This window comes from Procambarus clarkii, chromosome 66 (assembly GCF_040958095.1).
Source record: "Procambarus clarkii isolate CNS0578487 chromosome 66, FALCON_Pclarkii_2.0, whole genome shotgun sequence".
Taxonomy (NCBI): domain Eukaryota; kingdom Metazoa; phylum Arthropoda; class Malacostraca; order Decapoda; family Cambaridae; genus Procambarus; species Procambarus clarkii.
Window position 1 is genome coordinate 26,342,112 of NC_091215.1, and position 21,741 is coordinate 26,363,852.

The 21,741-nt window shown below is 43.4% G+C and overlaps 1 protein-coding gene across 5 annotated transcripts in view; it reads left to right on the forward strand.

The window, feature by feature from the left end:
- LOC123769147 (cyclin-dependent kinase 17) overlaps positions 1–21,741 on the forward strand; it is a 150,367-nt gene that overhangs the window by 13,575 nt on the left and 115,051 nt on the right. For all 5 annotated transcript variants that reach the window (XM_045760113.2, XM_069309914.1, XM_045760114.2 and 2 more), the window contains one exon: positions 2,785–2,871. In XM_045760113.2, the coding sequence (XP_045616069.1) occupies positions 2,785–2,871 (87 nt within the window). The remainder of the gene's footprint in view (positions 1–2,784; positions 2,872–21,741) is intronic.

The window sequence follows — 21,741 nt, forward strand, 5'->3', positions numbered from 1 at the left end:
CATGCTCTCCTCCGGCGCAGGGATTTCTGCTTTCTCAGGCCTGGTAGTCGGTTTGTTCGGTTGCAGCCTTCTTCTTTTCTAGTGAAGAATGAGGCAGCCACTTTCCGGAGGGTTCTTGGGTCATTGATGCTTGGTTGGTCAGTCCAGAGGTGTATCATGTCGTGTCCGGTTGCGGCTCTTCACCGTTACTTGCGTACCTCAGCTTCTGAGGCCTGGGATGCACTTTGGGTTGATCGGGTTTCCCTCGTTCCCTGTTCCAGAGCTCGGGTCTCCCAGGTCGTCCACAGGGTCATAAAGTCTAGCCAGCCTGCAGTCTATCCTTATGCCCATGACGTTCGTAAGTTTGCTGCTTTGACTGCTGTCTTCGGCAGTATGTCCTAGGCTGACATTCGAGCACGGGGATTTTGGGGGTCGAACAGGGTCCTGGCCGCGCGTTATCTTGTTAACGTTCCTGGTCCTGGCCGCGCGTTATCTCGTCAACGTTCCTGGTCCTGGTTGTCCATGTTTGGCTTTAGGTCGCAGGTTGCAGCCACTTATCCCGACTTAGAGTTGAGGAGCGAGTAGCGGCCACCTCCCGGGGTAAGTCCTTCTTTCCTTCTCTTTAGTTAGGTAGCTCCAGGGAGCCAAAGGGGCTTCTCTCAGAAACCCAGCATTGAATGTAATAAAATGCCATTTCCGGGTGAGCCCTGGAGGCTCCCTGGCACCCTCCCTCCCTCCTGTCGGCGTTTTTTTTTTTTTTTTTTTTTTTTTGCATGGGTTTTGATGTTCAGCCTTCGAACTGGAATTGCAAGGTAACCGATACGGGGGGGGCTCCCCCTTCCCCCTCCAGGGAAGGGGTGAGCTGCGCGGACAAGCAACGCAACGGCGGAGTGTGATATTTGCTTGTTTGCTTGTTTTCTTGAAGAGGTGGGGGAGTTCTGCTTCTTTGTTCAGTCTTCGGCTGCAATTTTCTTTCCTTGTGGGGTTTATGTCATGCCTACCTTTCTGGGTGCCAACCCCGGTCAGTGGCATACATGGAATGCCTCCAAATACATGGGGAGTTTCCATAGGCCATTGCTCCCTTTGCCTCTCTGAGGGGGATCAGGTTCTGGCTCATGGTCCCCTGTAGGCTGAACTCCAATTGACCGATACCCCAGACTAATATAACACATATCAGCCTGATAGCTCCAGGGAGCCTCCGGGGCTCAACCAGAAAATGGTGTTTCATTACATTAAACGCTGGTTTTTTGAATCTGCAGGTCTTGGAGGCAGCCAGCAGTAATTTGTTTTGACTCGCTGATTTTTTGCTTGCCTTCCTCAGTGGTGGCATAAATAAATAACCTAATATATAAATGCCACGGCTCTCTGCACCTCTATGAAGGGACCAGGTTCTAGATCCCTTGGTAGGCCAGAGAACTCTGCAACTGATGACACCTATATCAGAGATGGTAGATCACCAAGGCTCACCCAGAAATTGGCTTTTCATTATATTCAACGCTGGTATTTTTCAACCACCATAAATATCAAGGATTTGCATGTTATTGCCTGTCCTGGCCTTGTTGGAGTCTTGATCATTTTACATCTAGAGAACACTAACTGGTTTGTCATCATTCATAATCTTAGTTGTTCTATCACAAACTGAGCTATACAAAAATTGATTGTTTGCATCCAGTGTTTAGTAGCTTTGTAAAATAGCTAATATATAAAGTCTTGGTGCAAAATTGCATAGTTAATCTCTGGATTAAAAAACAGCTGGCGAGTGATTCATAATCTGACCATATTGATGCAGGCATTCCATACGGATTCATTGATTTATTGAGTACATTTGTTGTTTAAACCCTAATACTGTACAGCCAGTATGGATGCAAATCTTGGTCACTGAATAAATTAACATTATTAAAACTATGTTTTGAATAATTCTAACTGCCCTTCTGTGTGTTTAAAGGATATATAATTTGTTACCTTTACTAGAAAGTCTTTTGTAGATTATAGTAACTCTTTATATCCAACTTCATATTATCCATATCTGGGTTGACTTAAATTTGGTCATTATGCAAATTAACCCACAGAATGTAACTATCGTCAAAATTACTCACCATGCCTGTGTGCAAAAAATGCGTACTGATAATAAGGAAAAATAAGCTACATTTTTTACCTCTTTTTTTCTGTATTATTTTTTTTTTTTTTTTTTTTTTTTTTTTTTTTGACGTGTAGATGGAAACTAGGTAGTTGGGGTCATTGCCTTTCAGTACCAGTAGTACAGGAGAAGACGACACTCTTATTTTGACAAAAAACAGTGATCTAGTCCCACATAGGCGTAATATGTACATCATTGCATGCAAATCTGTTATCGTCACTGCTCAAAAAGTGTTTTGCAATCCATTCCTTTGCTGACATTCTGTATGGGAATGTCATCTAGGCATGGATTGAAATGCTGGCAAGAAAGATCAAATCACCATATGATGATAATTTCAAGCCCCTAGTACACGATACATGTAACTTTATCACACAGCAGGCAATTACAAAACAATAGCACAATTCTTTTATGGTTCTTTGTTAACTCCATTACATTCATATACAGTAGAACTATTATAGCCATATAAACACCAATGGTATACAAACCAGGCAATGATAACGATAATAGCAATGGCCCAGATGATTGATAAATGTTGAAGGCTAATATTACCTGTAGTTTTTTTCAGGCACAGAATTTCTCAGCAACATGTTGTAATATAAAATGTTAAAAACATTAAAAATCATATTCTTACATTGCAAATCTGAGCAATTTCTTTTCTACTCACAAAGGTTCTGCAACCACTCCAACCTTCACAAGAATTAGTCGGCGCCTGTCTCTGTCCAATTCTAGGATATTTAGCGATTCCCACAAGCAAGGTAACGTAATAAATGTATATATGAAAGTTAGTGTTGACTAATTTGTAATATTATTAAGCCAACTTATATTATGCCAGTATCAGTGCCAGAAAGTCTTGTTTATTGAGTTTTCTTGGGCAAGGGTGAGGCTGTGAGATTGCCCTAACATGGCTGATGCATCATGGGTGCTGTATTTTATCAGCATCCATCTATTTATCTATTGATTCCCATCAATAGAGAGCAGTCCAAAAGTATTTTGGATTCCTTCTATTTCACTGATGACCTTTTGCTGTCTGCCTCTTCTGTATTTTATGATTCTTGTAGTGATAGTTCAATTGTTTCTATTTCTCTACATAGCCTTGTCATTCTTGGGAAAAATGGGTGTTCAAATTGTTCCGCTATTTGTGTTCCAGGACGCCGTTCCCTTGCCAATTTACATTTCCCTCTTTTCTTAGAGGTATGTTGCTTGAGAATATTTCTAGAGCTACTGAACCTATTTTTTCAAGGCATTGATTTAGGTTTGAATTTTCTAGCTGTTCTTCCCAGCTTATTTCTGTAAGGTTTTGGTTTATTAATTCCCGGTTAATCTGTTTGTTATTGAAATGGAAAAATTGCTAATCTGGAGAACGTGGTAAGGTTTTTTACTACTCAAATCCACTCGATAAAACAAGTTACTGGGACTATTTCCAATTTTAAATTTGTATTCGTTAGAGTGCAGGATAGAGAAATACATAATAATTTACATTTGGAAAATATTAGGGGGACTGGTTCAAAATCTACACACATAAATAACTCCATATGAATACCACACTCAAAATTCTCAGGAGAATGGACGAGATATAGACATTAGTTAACAAGGGTGGTATCTGTATAAGGGCATACAGGTGGAAACTGAGCATCCAAATGAGCCATAGAGACATTAGAATGAACTTTCTGTGTCAGAGTTCTGCAGTTAATAAAGGAAGCATTAGGAAGTGATGTAGTAGAGGTTGACTCCATACACTGTTTCAAATGTAGATATAATAGAGCCCAATAGGGTCAGGAACCTGTTCACTAGTTGGTTGACATTTAAAAGGCGGGACCAAAAAGCCGAAGTTCAGTAGTAGGGTTGATGTCTTAGCAGTAATATTTGTTTTTTTGGGGGGAATATTACCTCTGAGTTCTTAAAGTTTTCTTATGGGGAAAATTTGAGGCAAAAGTTACCGCTGTATTACACAACGGTGACACATGCCTGTTTGAATGAACTTTTAGAATATTGCCCCTGTGCCCCACCCGTTTGAGGCCGATTTTTTCAGTTGTATTTGGTCACATCTGTTTAAGACCAAAAATGTTTCAGAGTACAGTGGTACCTCGGAATACGAGTGTTCCTGTATACGAGTTTTTCGGAATACGAGCAGGATTTGCTCGGAAAATTTGCCTCGGAAGGCGAAGGTGTTGATATGCGTACAGGCCGACCTAGCGCATGGTGGTACGGCGATCGCCCCTCAGTTTACCAGTGACTTGCGCCAAGTGACTATCCCGCCTCAATTCTTCACCAGGATTTTCAGTGTTTTGTTGGATTTTTGGCCATTTGACCATAAAAGTTATTATATATATCTCACCATGGGTCCCAAGAATGCCAGTGATAAGGATCAGGGCAAGAAAGCGCATGTGAGGATGACAATAGATGAAAAACAAAAGATCATTCAGAAACATGAAAATGGTACACGTGTTGTTGAACTTTGTAGGCAGTACAACAAATCCACATTAACGATATGCACTATACTTAGCAAGAAAAAGGACATTATGAGTGCTAAAGTGGCAAAAGGCGTAAGAACAATCATGAAACAAAGACCACAAATACTTTAATAATTGGAGATTAAGAAGTTGAAGATTAAGAAGTGGTGTCAGATGTGGGAAGAAATGCAAACTTTTACTGAAAAGTCTCGCACAGAGAAAGCTGTAGTAGGGCGTTGCATTAATCTTTTCAATGACAATGTGATGCCTCACTACAGAGACATCTTGCGAAGAAGGGACAAACAATCTTACATGGACAGATTTGTTGTGAGAAAATCGAGCAGTGAGCCACAACCAGGACCTAGTGGTATGCAGGCAAAACATGCCAGAGAATGCACTCCAAAGTGGTCCTCACTGCCTGATGTTATAATGGAAGGGACTCCCCTCCCAAACAGTAACACCTCTCCTCCTTCCCCCTCCTCACCATCTTCCATACGCCTACAGCATTCATCAGCAAGAGTAAGTAATAACTTGAACATAGTTTTGTAGGTTTATTTAGATGAATTGGGTATAAAATTTAGTTTGAAGTGAGGTTTTTGGGTAGTCAGGAACGGATTAATTCATTCCCATTATTTCTTATGGGGAAATTAGCTTCGGATTACAAGTTTTCGGAATACAAGCTGTCTCCAGGAACGGATTAAACCCTTAAACCGAGGTACCCCTGTATATATAATCATAGAAGTTTCTTAAAGAATTCTTATGGAAAAAATTCAGACCAAAAACCACTCATTTGTTATTAAAGGATTCTTAAGAAAGAAATTAAAAAATATTTCAGAGTTCAATTTTATAAAAATATTTCAGTTTTTATTTGCCGCTGTGCCCCACCCATTTGAGCCTGATTTTTCAGAGTTTTATTCTGTCACACTTGTTTAAGACCAAACTTATTTCAGTTCATATGGATTCTAGGTAAAATTTCCCATTTCCCGCTAGGTTCTTAAAGGTTTCTTATGGGGAAAATTAAAAAAATGTTCATAGTTTTGTATTATAAAAATATTTCAGCATTCATATACTCATAGAAGTTTATTGAAGAGTTTACAACTAAAATTGTTCAAAAATACCATTTTCAGAGAATGTTCTTAGAAGTTTGTTAAGGAAAATAGACAGCTTAGAAGTAAGTTTTAGTTTTATATTCATTTACTGCTGTTTCATCTGTTTAAGATCTAAATTAGTCAAAGACCAATTAAAGACCGAATTTCTTCAGAATCTAGTTGAAGACCGAATTTCTTCAGTCTAGTAAAAGACTGAAATTGTTCAAAGACCATATAAGACCGAAACTGAACAGAGACCAGTCTAAGCCCAAATTTTGACAGAGGCCATTTTAAAACCGAAATTTGTCAGAGACCGCGTTTATAAGTGTGTTTTCGCAACTAATAGCCCAATTTTAGTCCAATTTAAAACGGTCATATTTCAGACGTAGAAAGAAAAGAAAATTGTTGTACCGAGTTCTAGCTCCTGTCCCCCACCTTAGTTCCCTATTGTATCTTCTTTAGTATATAACCAAATCTCCTGAGATTTAAAACATGGTTATTTCAGATGTAGTAAATAAGATGAGCACAGTTACAGAGTTTCAGCTCTTGTCCTCCTTAGTTTGCTCCTGTAAGTTAATTATTACCAGTCCAACTCCCCTGAGATTTAATTGCCCACTACATTTCAGACTCTTGTAAAATAAATCAAGACAATAACCGAGCTCCAACTCCTGTCCTCCACCTTAGTTCATCAAACTTATAGCCCCTCTGTACAAGGGGGTAGTAAAGCTTGGCAAAAAATTATAGACCAGTTGCACTGAGTTATTATGTGCAATTAGTTGCACATAAGAAAAGTTTTTGAAAGAGATAAGGAATCAAATTTCTAGTTTTGTGGAAAATAATGAGCTACACAACCCAGGACAACATGGATTTAGAGCGGGAAGATCCTGTCTTGTCAGTTACTCAACCAATGACAAAATCACAGAAGCTTTAGAAGAAAAGCAAAATGCAGATGTTGTACACGCAGACTTTGCAAAGGCATTCGACAAATATGACCATGGAGTGATAGCACACAAAATGAGGTCAATGTTTGTTTATTTATTTATATATTATATATATATATATATATATATATATATATATATATATATATATATATACAAGAAGGTACATTGAGTTTGTGAGGATACATAGCATAGTGATTACATTCTTGTAAAGCCACTAGTACGTGCAGCGTTTCGGGCAGGTCCTTAATCTAACTGCTTAAGGAGGAGGACTGCTGCATGCAATCAGGGATGACAGTGTCACCGAAAAATGATGTCAAATTGTCAACTGTATGGTATAAACTTGCTTGCGCACACAAAGGTTTGTGCTCGCATTTATACCAGTTTTAACCAGTGAACGTTGGTACATTGGGACGTCTGAATGACGTTATTGTATTATTTGTGGGGGGGAGGTTATCTGCCTAGATATTGTGGCAACCATGTAAAAAGTATCAATGGGTCTACTTGAGACTGTTTTGATGAGGATTGCGAGGGGTTGAAGAACTGAAGGTTGAAGGCCAGAGAGAACAGGTCAGAAACTGTTTGTGAACGGGACACAGACACACACACACACCGTCTGGGCGCCGGTAGCTATGTGGATAGCACGCTGGACACGTGATCCTGTGGCGCCGGCGAGAAACGATGGGCAGAGTTTCTTTCACCCTGATGCCCCTGTTACCTAGCTGTAAATAGATACCTGGTAGTTAGTCAGCTGTCATGGGCTGCTTCCTGGGGTGTGTGTGGTGTGGAGAGAAAAAAAATAGTAGTAACAGTTGATTGATAGTTGAGAGGCGGGCCGAAAGAGCAGAGCTCAACCCCCGCATGCACAACTAGGTGAATACACACACAAGGTACAACAGGACAAAGATCGATTAATAAAAGTGGTTTTCAAAAGTGAGGACACAAAAGAAGAAATTTTAGCAAAGAAGAGCAGCCTACTCAATGTACTGAAGTTCAAAATGGTATTACTGCAGAGGGATATGATCTGGGATGAGAGATTGAGGGCAGCAGCAGCGAAGAAGGAGTGCATGGAGAGGAATAGGAATCGGTTAACCACAGCCCAGAACCCTATGATCCCAAAAGGGAGTGGGGAGCCCTCCACAGGCAGTTCAACAGCCCCAGTGGGGAGGAGGATCAAACCAATCTCCCACCCAATAGAAGCCCTACCTGCTCCAGCCCCTACACTCATCCACCACCCTAAGCCCTCCCTTCTCCCCCACCCTCCTATCCCCTCCCTCCTCCCCCACCCCCTATCCCCTCCCTCCTCCCCCACCCTCCTATCCCCTCCCTCCTCCCCCTCCCCCCAAACTCTCCTCTTTTCCCCATCCCCTCCCCTTCTCCCCCACCCCTCCAAGCCCTTACTTCACCCCTACCCTCTCCAAACCAGATCCTTCCAGCCCCCCCACAACCCAGGTCCCCCTCACCCTCAGCCCCCCCCCCCTCACAACCCAGGACCCCCCCCTTTCCCCTCCCCATCCCAGACCCTCCATGTTTATCTACTCCAGTGGAATCAACAGAAACTGAGGCTGGACAGAAAAGAGTCAGCTTAAGATGATGTACTCAAACATAGATGGGATTACAAGCAAGGTGAGTGAACTTAGGGAAAGAGCAAAAGAAGTAGACCCAGATGTAATTGGACTCGTGGGAACAAAACTCTTGGTAATCATAACGAATGCGGTGTTCCCCCAGGATTACACTGTAAGAAGGAAAGAGAGGGAGGGTAGGGGGGAGGCGGAGTGGCCCTACTCATGAGAAAGGAATGGAGTTTGAAGGAGATGGTTATCCCAGACTGTGAAGGGTTTAGAGACTACATAACAGGCACCAAGGCCTGATGGGAGGACCAAGAGTAGTAGTAGCAGTAATATATATCCCTCCACCAAATGACAGAAGACCCAGGCAAGAGTATGACAGAAACAACATGGCAGTTAATAACATAATTGAGAGGGCAGCCTCTGCTGCCTGTAGAAATCGATTCAATCTGCTCATCATGGGGGACGTCAGTCACGGAAGGATAGACTGGGAGAACAAGGAACTGCACGGAGGAGAGGATACATGGAGAGCCAAACTAGTGGAGGTGGCGACAAGAAACTTTCTAAGCCAACGTATCGGGGAACCCACTAGGATGAGGGGAAATGATGAACCAGCGAGACTCGACCTGTCTCGATGAACCAGCAAGAGGAATAAACAATCACAGCATACTGACGTTTGAGTATCTGGTCGAAGAAGGGCTAAAGTACTCGAGAAAGCAAAAGGCTAGCATTCCGTAAGGGAAATTACAAGATGAGAAAATTCCTAAGAGATATAACATGGAAATCAGAGCTAAGGGAAAAGACGGCCCAAGACATGATGAAATACATCACGCAGAAGTGCAAGGAGGCAGCAGAAAAGTTTATCCCAGCCCAAAAGGTAAAAAATGAAATGCAGATGAGAAACCCATGGTTTAATCAGAGATGTAAGCTAGCTAAGCAACAAAGTAAAAGAGCATGGAGAAACGATAGAAATAACAGGACACATTTGCGAGCAGAGGAAGATACCAGAGATCCAGGAATGAATACGTCAGGGTGAGAAGAGAGGCAGAAGGGCAATATGAAAACGACATAGCAAGCAAGGCTAAGACCCAACCCAAATTGCTGCACAGCCACATCAGGAGAAAGACAACAGTGAAGGAACAGGTAATGAAACTGAGGATAGGGGCAGACAGATTCACTACAAACGACAAAGAAATGTGCGAGGAACTCAGTAAGAAATTCCAGGAAGTCTTCACATTAGAGCAAGGAGAAGTTCCAGAGATAAGAGAAGGAATAGTTAACCAGACACCACTAGAGGAATTTGAGATTACCAGTGGGGATGTAAGGAAGCTTTTGCTAGAGTTGGATGTGACAAAGACTATAGGCCTGGATGAAATATCACCGTGGATACTAAAGGAAGGAGCACAAGCACTGTGCCTGCCACACTCCATGGTGTATAACAAATCACTGGTAACAGGTGAACTGTCAAAAATTTGGAAGGCGGCAAACGTAGTCCCAATATACAAGAAAGGGGATAGACAGGAGGCACTGAACTACTGGCCAGTGTCCCTAACTTGCATGCCATGCAAGCTAATGGAGAAAATTGTGCAAAAAAAGCTAGTGGAACATCTGGAGCGAAGGAACTTTGTGACACAACACCAACATGGTTTCAGGGATGGCAAGTCATGCCTCACAGGATTAATTGAATTCTACAATCAGGCAACAAGAATCAGACAAGAAAGAGAAGGGTGGACAGACTGCATATTTTTGGATTGCCAGAAAGCCTTTGACAGTGCCACACCAGAGACTGGTGCGAAAGCTGGAGATGCAGGTATGAGTGAAAGGGAAGGTACTCCATTGGATAAGAGTAACAGAAGATAGCGAGTCACTGTGAGGGCTGAGGTCTCAGATTGGCGAGAAGTCACCAGTGGGTCCCGCAGGGTTCAGTCCTTGGACCCATACTGTTTCTTATATATGAAATGATCTTCCAGATGGTATAAAATCATTCCTCTCATTGTTTGCTAATGATGCAAAAATTATGAGGAGGATTAAGATGGAGGAAGACAGTATGAGACTACAAGATGACCTAGACAGACTGAATGAATGGTCCAACAAATGGCTGCTAAAGTTCAACCCGAGTATATGTAAGGTAATGAAACTAGGCAGTGGGAACAGGAGGCTAGAGACAGGATACAGAATTGGAGATGAAGTCCTTCATGAAACGGACAGAGAAGGATCTAGGAGTTGATATCACACCAAACCTGTCTCCTGAAGCCCACATCAAAAGAATAACATCGGCGGTGTATGCGAAGCTGGCTAATATCAGAGCTGCCTTCAGGAACCTGTGTAAGGAATCATTCAGAACCTTGTATACCACATATGTAAGACCAATCCTGGAGTATGCGGCCCCAACATGGAGCCCGTACCTTGTCAAGCACAAGGTGAAGCTTGAAAAAAGTTAAAATATATGCCACTAGGCTAGTCCCAGAACTAAGAGGCATGAGTTTCGAAGAAAGGCTGCGGGAAATGCACCTCATGACACTAGAAGACAGAAGAGTAAGGGGAGATATGATCACTACCTACAAAATTCTCAGGAATTCACAGGGTATATAAAGAAACTGTTTAACATGGGTGGTATGCGAACAAGGGAACACAGGTGGAAACTGAGTACCCAAATGAACCACAGGGACGTTATCAGAGTAGTTAACAGATGGAATGCATTAGGCAGTGATGTTGTGAAACCATACACAGTTTCAAATGTAGATATGATAAGAGTTCAGTAGGCTCAGGAATGTGTACATCAGTTGATTGACAGTTGAGAGGTGGGACCAAAGAGCCAGAGCTCAACCCCCGCAAGCACAATTAGGTGAGTATACACACACACACACATATTATATATATATATATATATATATATATATATATATATATATATATATATATATATATATATATATATGAGAGGTGGTGAAGTGACCATATTTGTTGCGTGGGGCGTGGTGGTCACTTGTAGGTGTTCCCCAGGTGAGCCCCACCTCCCTCCACACCTCCACTAACCACCTGCCACAGTTCCACTCACGCGTCCGTCCCATCGCCACACCTGGCACTCACTACCGTCTATGGTGTGACGCTGCCTATCACATTCCAGCTCCATCTGACTCTTTAAGTTGCCGTTTAACGTTACTCCCCACAGTGGAATTCCTCTTCCAGTAAGAGTTGCGCGTGTTTAGAGCGTGCGAGCCGTCCTGGTGTGAGGCTCGTAGTGGCACCACTTGGTCCCGGAAGTAGACCACTACACCCAACATAATGGTTGGATATGTATTGTGCCGAGAAGATCTGAGTCGTTTCCCTCCATTCTGGACGACATACGAAGCAACTGGGCTAAACATTGACGAATTGTGTTGGTGCAAAGCTTCATCAATTATTATTGCATCATATATACATAAAACCCGTGATAAAAAGAGGGAGGGTGATATAAACTATTAATTTATATTCTGTTATTTACTTTGCATAGCAGTTTTCTTCCGGATTCCTTACGTGAAGCTAGCGCAGGTACCACCCATCATGTGTTATGGCATAAGAGGGGAACCTGTTGTTGATAGCCGCATGTGCTAGTAGCAGCTGACAGTCGTATATTCACACAATTTGATATTCCCTTCCCGGAGACATTGCTATATGTGTGGTGAATAAGGGGAGGGAGGGTTGTGGGCGACGCAGGCTGGTGCTTAATATCTGGGTCTCTTCTCCCCGACCCACTTATCTGTCCCACTGTTGTGGATTTCCTACCCACTTACCGTGCCATTTCAGTTGATCTTATACGAACTCCATTATCTTGATACTAAGGGCGGGGAGGGGGGGATTTACCGGGATGTGCTGGGGCCCTCATCCCGCCTCCCTCCTCCCCTTTCATCTCTCTCACTTCCCCCACCCCCCCTTTCCCCATCTTCTCTTCCTATTTCCTCTCTTTAATTTTCTCATCCGAGATGCTCCGTGTTCCCCTCTCGTCTCTGCGCCCTCTCTCCCAATCTTCTATCTCCCACCCACTCAACATTTCTCCCCGCCCCCATTTCTCTCCCCCAACTGAGAAAGGGTTTTCAGTTGGCTCCGAACCCAACCGAGAACGATTTACAGCACTTAATAATCTCCCTCCTCTCTTTCTCCTCTCTCTTCACTCCTCTGTCTCCTCCCCTCTTCTCTCACTTCCCCTCTCTCTCCACTCCCCCCTCCCTCCTTCCACCCCCTTCCTCCCCCTCCTCTCCCTCCCTCCTTCCACCTCCCATCCTCCCCCCTCTCTCTCCACTCTCCTCCCCTCCCTCTCCACTCTCCTCCTCTCCATCCCCCTCCCTCTCCACTCTCCTCCTCTCCATCCCCCTCCCTCTCCACTCCCCTCTCACGTTCCCTGGCCCCACAGCAACACCAGACTTATCACGGGTCGCCATGGTCATAAACTTCAACAACGTTTTCAAAATTGCATGACTCACTAGTCTCGATCTGGTTCAACAGTAGACTCGCGCCTGGTTCCCTCAACTTGTTGGTCCTCCCGGAGAACCACTATCTAAAGCAACTTGGATGTATACCTGTGTGTAAAACTAGACGGCGACAGATTAGGTTGTGGGCATAAGTCAGGCATGCTGGGACTGGTGCTGTCCGTGGTGGGCAACTGCATGAAGACAGCAGAGCCCGCCAAAAGAAACTTAATTGGAGACCCCGAGTTGGTGCAGGAGGGCGGCGAGGACAGTAGTGGATCTCTGAGCGCCAGTAAGACTATTGAGCGCTCCCAGCAGCTAGTGATGGCTGGCCAGGAAGGCCGGGTTGACAGACAGCAAGAGTGGCGGCAGTTCCACACCAACACAATGGGCAGTAACTTGTACATCATTGAGGAGTGTCATGGCGGGGAAGATGAGGCTCACTCCTTCACGGACTTCACTCCTGTAGTAGTTCCATACTACAAGGATGTAGCCAACATTCACACTAACATGGCAATTAACAAAAGCAACAGTAGGGTGAGAGAGAAGAAGGGCGAGACAGTGATGGGGTCAACCAGCCGGCGACCCCTACTGCTGGTCCTATATGATGGGGCGGCACACACTAACAAGCGCTCCAGACCTCCCTCAGGTAGGTCCGCGGTTTCAGTCTCTTGAGCCCAGGTGATTGGATTGCCTTTGTACTCACCTCCCATCTGCACTTGCACTAATTTAGGCTTAACCCACCATTTACATTTTATTTTTTGCAAGGTTGTCTAAATCTAGGTATCGGCTTTGTTTATGGAGGAACTGTATCGGGATATTTCCCAGTATATATATAGGAGGATGTTTAGTTGATATGATGCTCTTCTGAGGGCTGGTATGACACCATTTTGTTTTACTTTGAAATAAGGTCGAGTCATGACTAGAGCCTGAAATAATAATAAAAAACTATCCATAAACCAGGCATCCCCAGATCGTCGGGAGTACGAACTTGGGTCCCAAAGAGTTTGTCGTCCTGTCAAACATGCCATGGGTTCTCACAATAAGGAACGATCTAAAAAGTACCTAACTGGTTGCTAACTGAGACTTTAAACTTCCCTTGGACACCAGTAAGGTATTTAGAGGCTTCTCATCCCCCCCCCCTCCTCTTCATCTTTGTCATATATGATACAATCTACAATAGACGTTGGTAATAACATTTCATTCATTTGTATTATCGGGATTCAAAGCCTCCAAATACCTTAGTGGCAAGAGGTACTAGTTTAGTGCGTCTCGCCGCCCTTCTAGACTGAATGTCCTCAATGTTATGATCACTTGTGCGTGTGTAGTAAAGAGATGACCCCAGATACTCCTGAATATCTCCAGGCCGGAAAGGCCAAAGACACTTTTGGCTCGTTATAGACAAATATACACATTGAGATAGTTAACGTTTTGTGAAGGAATGGTTGTGGTTAAGATCCAATTTAATGTGTCGTTTTTATATATTGTCTTTTGAATTTCAGGTAAGCGTGTGATGAGGCAAAGTGCTAATGCTGTATTAAGGTAAGTGAAGGGTAATATACGGGAGGGAAGTAGAGGTGATGGAGAACCATAACTTGAATAGTAGACACGTTAAAGGAAACAACACTACAGTTTATCCAAGGTAAGTCTCCAAGTATTGTCGCCACCAGTTAATTAAAGAGCTTCAGGGGATATAAATATATTTGCAGTCTACCGTGTGTGTGTGTATTATTTATATATATATATATATATATATATATATATATATATATATATATATATATATATATATATATATATATATAGAAACATGTTTGAAAGAAAACCTGCTGCCAGTATACACCAATATATATATATATATATATATATATATATATATATATATATATATATATATATATATATATATTAGTATATTTTGGTAGCAGTCTTTCCTGTAGACATATATTATTAAATATGACCGAAAAAGTAAGATTAATAATTCTAACGCGAATTTTCTCAATCTTTCGTACATTGCGCTTCACTGTTGGAGGTAAATCAAAAATCAATTCTCCAAAATTCATTTTTATTTCTAGTCTACCTCCAACAGTGAAGCGCAATGTACGAAAGATTGAGAAAATTCGTGTTAGAATTATTAATCTTACTTTTTCGGTCATATTTAATAATATATATATTATATATATATATATATATATATATATATATATATAATATCTCATTATATATCTGACAAGTGTTTGTGTACATGAACGTCTGTATAATACTTGTTTCAAGCGCGGGTTGGACGTGTATATGAGTGGGATTGGTGGTTATAGATAGGAGCTGCCTCGTATGGGCCAATAGGCCTTCTGCAGTTGCCTTTGTTCATATGTTCTCAAACAGAAACTGATGCTTTCGTCTTGAGTTCAGTTGGTGTATATATCATGGTGATTCATCAGGCAACACGACGCCACAAACGTAATTCATATTTGTTTAAGAAAACTGTGAATGAGCTAAAACTTTAAATAGCGGAGTACATAATAACTACGCCTGGAATTCATCAAGGAAAAATGTGTTAATGAAGATAACGAAGTGAATGAGAAAAATTTATACACAGTATAAATCCCCTCCCTCTCGTCTCTTCCTCACCCTCCCCTCCTTGTTTTTCTCCAAGACTAGGGTTTATAAGGGATATCAAATGACGTGCCCAGTGAAACTGCAAGCAAGAGTTGTAATCCTACCTCAGCTAAGTTGAAACCTACTCCTAGATGCCCATTTATTTCATGAGCCTCTTGTATGCATCAGTAGGAATAGCGTTTATGCATTAACAACATTAGGTAACAATCATATAAGGAACAGGATGAGCCTGTAGCCAACTGTGTGCCAGAGTCTTCATGTGATCAGTTGACCTGATCTCCCGTGTATCAGCTGTTGAGTGAACAAGTTCCAGATGCGAGTCAGCCTCGGAGTGAATGACTGCTGATGGAATGATGTTCTTGAAAAAGGCACTTCCAGTGTGAGACTGTTGAAGGTTGAAAGCCTAGTGCTAAGTTTTGCAGCTACTGGTAGTCCACGGAGTTGGGCCAGGTGCGGAACTTTGAAGATGTTGGCCTTGTACATAACAGTAAGACCAACAACGTCCCGACGGTGTTGCAGGCTCTGATGTTCAGACCGTTCCCACCAGACTTGGTCAAGACTAGAGATGAGTCTTCTTGCTCCTCCCCCTCTCTCTCTCCCTCTCTCCTTATATAATACCACACACACACTATGTATAATATATATACATAGAATAAACTTAGACTAGGGGTTTATAAGGGCTGTCAAACGACATACCTAGTGAAACTGCAAGCAGGAGTTGTTATCTTAGCTCAGCTCATCTGAAGTCTGCTCCTAGAAACTCGTTTATTTCATGAGAAGGTACTTTGAAACTATCACATAGAGAACTATCATATAAACAACCTGGTAAAACGCCCTGTGTCTCTTCCCCCCCCCCCTTCCTTCTCTTCCTCCCCTCCCTTCTCCTCCTCCCCCCAACATTCCCTTCTCCCCCCCCCCTTTCTCCTCTCCCCCTTCCCTCCCCCCTTCCCTTCTGCCCTGCACTCTTCATTATAACAACTTAAACTTGAGTGTGTTGTGCGAGGTAGAGTGTTGGCTGAGTGCCAGCTGTATGAGGCAGTAAGTGTGCTGGGGTGGGAGAGTGTTGATACATCACGGAAGGATAGATGTGGCAAGTGAGGCTCAGCCAGTCCATGGTGTCATTAACTGCTGCCCGTAGGAGCCTGTCAAGGTTGACCCTTGACCTTTCCATGCTCCGCGCGCACGGTTAATAAAATGATAGCCTCTATTTTCGTCCATATTCTTTCAAAAGAAGGGAAACAAACGCTTGTGGTCTGGAATGATTTCCATACAAGTAAATGATAATCGCCAAGCAGAGAAATGAGAAGAGCGAAATTGATTGAGAACGTTGACAGGAGAGTTGAGTGATTGCCTTGGGAGGTATTGGAAGGAATCGTGTGTCAGGGGGAGAACATCGACTGCTTGGATGTCTAATCCTGGGAACCTCTCATCGAGTACGTGTATCTGTGCGTCTCACATTGATATTTTAATGGTAGTGTGTGTACGCCCTTATCTAAGTGTTTAATGGTAGTATGTATACGCCCTTATCTGAGTGTTTAATGGTAGCGTGTGTACGCCCTTATCTAAGTGTTTAATGGTAGTATGTATACGCCCTTATCTGAGTGTTTAATGGTAGTATGTGTACGCCCTTATCTGAGTGTTTAATGGTAGCGTGTGTACGCCCTTATCTAAGGGTTTAATGGTAGCATGTGTACGCCCTTATCTGAGTGTTTAATGGTAGCGTGTGTACGCCCTTATCTAAGGGTTTAATGGTAGCATGTGTACGCCCTTATCTAAGGGTTTAATGGTAGCATGTGTACGCCCTTATCTAAGTGTTTAATGGTTGTTTTAGCTCCAAGAGCTAAAACGGAGCGGAGTCTTGAGGTGGGTAGAATATAGAAGCATCAAGAAATATGGACCAATAGGCTTTCTACAAACACTTCTATTCAATACCCATTGTTTCGTGTTCTGTCTTGTGTTGATGAAATTAATACCCTATTAATGCCACCTCACCCCATCCACCTCACTCAAATGTAGATATAAAATCGGAGATGCATAAGTTCTATTCAGTTGTGCATTTGTAAACTAAAGTCTTTGAAAATGTAATAAGTTTTACGAAACGCGCTCGTGTCGCGTCAGACTAGAAATAAAAATGAATTTTGGAGAATTGATATATATATATATATGATACAAAAATCGGTAGGGAAATAAACACTGAAAAAGTTTCATTATCACTTCAAGTCGATCTAGATATTGTTTTGAAACGGTCAAAAGACTGGCAGATGCAGTTTAATGCTGATAAATTTAAAGTTCTGAGGCTAGGTAATGATGGTGGTTACAAGATAAGAGCTAGATGGTGTTGAGATTGCGAAGTCGGATTGCAAAAGGGATTTGGGAGTTATGGTTAGTAAGAATTTAAAACAAAAAGATCAATGCATGAACGTTCGTAATAAGGCAAATAGGACACTGGGATTTATTAATCGATGCGTTAATAACAAGACACCAGGTGTTGGGACTGTCTCAAAGCTCTCAAAATGTGCTGTCAAGAAAGGAAACTAGAGAAGTATCACATAATATATATACATGGGAGATACTCTAAGGTCAGGTCTCCAATTTGAATAGTGAAATGAGCGAAAGATACTGTAGAAACTGTAGAAGAGACCCGGTGATGAGTAGAGGTGCCGTAGTCACACTCAGAGATCATCACTGTATGACCATCGTCATACAGTGATGTATGCGAAGTCGAATTGCGAAAGGGATCTGACAGTTATGATTAGCAAGAATTTAAAACAAAAGGATCAATGCATAAATGTTCGTAATAAGGCAAATCGGACACTTGGATTTATTAATCGCAGCGTTAGTAACAAGACACCTGGTGTGGTTCTCATGCTATATCTTGCTCTAGTTAGGCCCCATTTAGATTATGCAGTTCAGTTTTGGTCGCCATATTATAGAATGGATATAAATTCACTTGAACGTGTCCAGCGTAGGATGACTAAGTTAATTCCCCAAATTAGAAATCTTTCATATGAAGAAAGATTAACAAAGCTTAAGTTGCATTCACTGGAAAGGCGAAGAGTTAGGGGTGACATGATAGAGGTTTACAAGTGGGTGAATGGACATAACAAAGGGGATATTAATAGGGTATTAAAAGTATCAACTCAAGAGAGAACACGAAACAATGGGTATAAATTGGATAAGTTTAGATTTAGGAAAGATTTGGGTAAATACTGGTTCAGTAACAGGGTTGTTGATTTGTGGAACCAATTGCCGCGTAACATTGTGGAGGTGGGGTCCCTCGATTGTTTCAAGCATGGGTTGGACATGTATATGAGTGGGATTGGGTGGTTATAAATAGGAGCTGCCTCGTATGGGCCAACAGGCCTTCTGCAGTTACCTTTGTTCTTATGTTCATCAGAGATCTCTGGCTATTCATTATCCTCCCAGCAAAGATAAGAAATATTGCCGATACAAAAGCAGAAGTTTTCAAAATAAAATTAGACATGCGAGAAGTACCAGCCCGGATGGAGGCGATGAGTCACAATAACGTGGCTTAAGTATGTTGACCAGACCACACACTAGAAGGTGAAGGGACGACTTGGGTTGTAATGGTTATGTTGGTCTGCGGGCTACTCTAGGCAAAAGCCTGTTGGACCAAGTTATCACAAGTCAAGCCTGGCCCCCAGGCCCGGCTAGAACTCTCAGGATCCACTCAGGTATACTTCTGGTTCCAAGATAAGTGCGAATGGTATTATCGCTTTAATAATTGTCCACAATTGACTAAGTAATTGGATGGTAATTAGATGCCAGAGGCCTTATGAGACTTGCTACTACATGTGCAACCTTCCACTCTATTCAACAGTATTCAACCTCGTAATTTGTAATGTACTTCGCTAAGCGCTCTTCCTTACTTATTTTACACAATGGAGAATAATTTACTGGGGCCAAGTTACTGATGACTTGAGGCTGATGCAGCAGTCGTTCTCAAGCTGGATCACACAAATATGAAGTAATGGGAAGTGTGTACAGGCTTAACCACATGTTAGATGATAGTAATAGATGGGGTAAAGTGGCGAGTTATGCCATATAAGCTTCAATGCTTAGCTCTCTTACCTTATGTCTATGTAATGAGAACTTCCCTGTAAAAGTTACGCAGCATTTTATAGACATTATTATTGATAAATATTGTTCGCTTGGAGTAAAGTTTTATATATAACTTAATTCCAAGAATGTTATACTAATGTTGAGTTGTAATTTAGAGTTGTATTTTAACAAGCTGGACAATGCTTGACGTTGAGAAAATCAGTAGGAGCTGTGATGAGGTGGTTTGGTACTCACAAGCACACACGCCTTACACGACTAGGCCACAACATGGCAAAAGAACATTGATGCCGAACGTTAATGTTAATTCTGTGTGCAATTCTTGACGTTGATGTAGGCCTTGTCAAGTGTAGGAGGTTGTGTTCGTAGAGCTCCACCATAGAACAGTTAATGAACGGGTTAGTTTATATGGCGAGTATTGTATTAGGGTGAACCTGGGTCGACATAAATAACAGGTGTGAGGGACATCATTAACAGTTCTCGACACGCTCTGCCTAACATCAAGTGGATATGCCGCTGTGATGCAAATAATGTTGGAGTGTTATAAAATACTCTGGTGATGACGCGTATCTAACCAGCTTGAACTTGTTCCAGGACGCCAAATGAAAGTGTGTTACCTCATGCCGCAACCTTGACATGAGCCATCACCGCACTATGATATATTGATCGCTGCTTCTGAGTGTGTGTACTCACCTAATTGTGCTTGCGGGGTTGAGCTTTGGCTCTTTGGTCCCGCCTCTCAACCGTCAATCAACTGGTACAGTGTGTGTGTGTGTGTGTGTACTCACTCAGTTGTGCTTGCGGGGGTTGAGCTCTGGCTCTTTGGTCCCGCCTCTCAACCGTCAATCAACTGGTGTACAGATTCCTGAGCCTACTGGGCTCTCATATCTACATCTGAAACTATGTATGGAGTCACCCTCCACCACATCACTGCCTAATGCATTCCATTTGTTAACTACTCTGATACTGACAAAAATCTTTCTAATGTATCTGTGGCTCATTTGGGTACTCAGTATCCACCTGTGTCCCCTTGTGCGTGTACCGCCAATTGTTAAACAATTTATCTTTAATGTAACTAAGAAATAAAGTGGTGCGAGAATTCGAAGAGGAATCGACAGGGTACCCTGTCGATTCCTAGTTTCATTACCTTGCATTTACTCGGGTTGAACTTTGGTAGCCATTTGTTGGACCATTTATTCAGTTTGTCTAGGTCATACTATCTTCCTCCGTCTTAATCCTCATAATTTCAATGAGGGGTGTAAGGGGTGGTGGTGGTGGTGCCAGACCTAGCGGGGTGTATGGTGGTGGTGGTGGTGCCAGACCTGGCGGGGTGTATGGTGGTGGTGGTGCCAGACCTGGCGGGGTGTATGGTGGTGGTGGTGCCAGACCTGGCGGGGTGTATGGTGGTGGTGGTGGTGCCAGACCTGGCGGGGTATATGGTGGTGGTGGTGGTGGTGCCAGACCTGGCGGGGTATATGGTGGTGGTGGTGGTGCCAGACCTGGCGGGGTGTATGGTGGTGGTGGTGGTGCCAGACCTGGCGGGGTGTATGGTGGTGGTGGTGCCAGACCTGGCGGGGTATATGGTGGTGGTGGTGGTGCCAGACCTGGCGGGGTGTATGGTGGTGGTGGTGGTGCCAGACCTGGCGGGGTGTATGGTGGTGGTGGTGGTGCCAGACCTGGCGGGGTGTATGGTGGTGGTGGTGGTGCCAGACCTGGCGGGGTGTATGGTGGTGGTGGTGGTGCCAGACCTGGCGGGGTGTATGGTGGTGGTGGTGGTGCCAGACCTGGCGGGGTGTATGGTGGTGGTGGTGGTGCCAGACCTGGCGGGGTGTATGGTGGTGGTGGTGGTGCCAGACCTGGCGGGGTGTATGGTGGTGGTGGTGGTGCCAGACCTGGCGGGGTGTATGGTGGTGGTGGTGGTGCCAGACCTGGCGGGGTGTATGGTGGTGGTGGTGGTGCCAGACCTGGCGGGGTGTATGGTGGTGGTGGTGGTGCCAGACCTGGCGGGGTGTATGGTGGTGGTGGTGGTGCCAGACCTGGCGGGGTGTATGGTGGTGGTGGTGGTGCCAGACCTGGCGGGGTGTATGGTGGTGGTGGTGGTGCCAGACCTGGCGGGGTGTATGGTGGTGGTGGTGGTGCGGATACAGTCAGGGAGTTGAAGTGGTTCCGAGATAATTGGGCGAGTGCCACTGTCTCAGCTGTAAGTGTGGAACTATGGGCGTCAGTTGGAGTCACGTACTTGATACAGTTTGGCTGGGTGACTGGGGTCTGTGGCGGGCACCGCACCAACCTCACCCCCTCATTGTTCTTTTTCCCAGCCTCAGTGAATGGAGTAACGTTGAGTGTGAATCAGAAGCGAGTATCAATTTTATCTCGTGTATTACAGGCACTCTTTTCTTTTACCTAAGTGCGTGAGGCTAGAGCTCTCTCCCCTTGT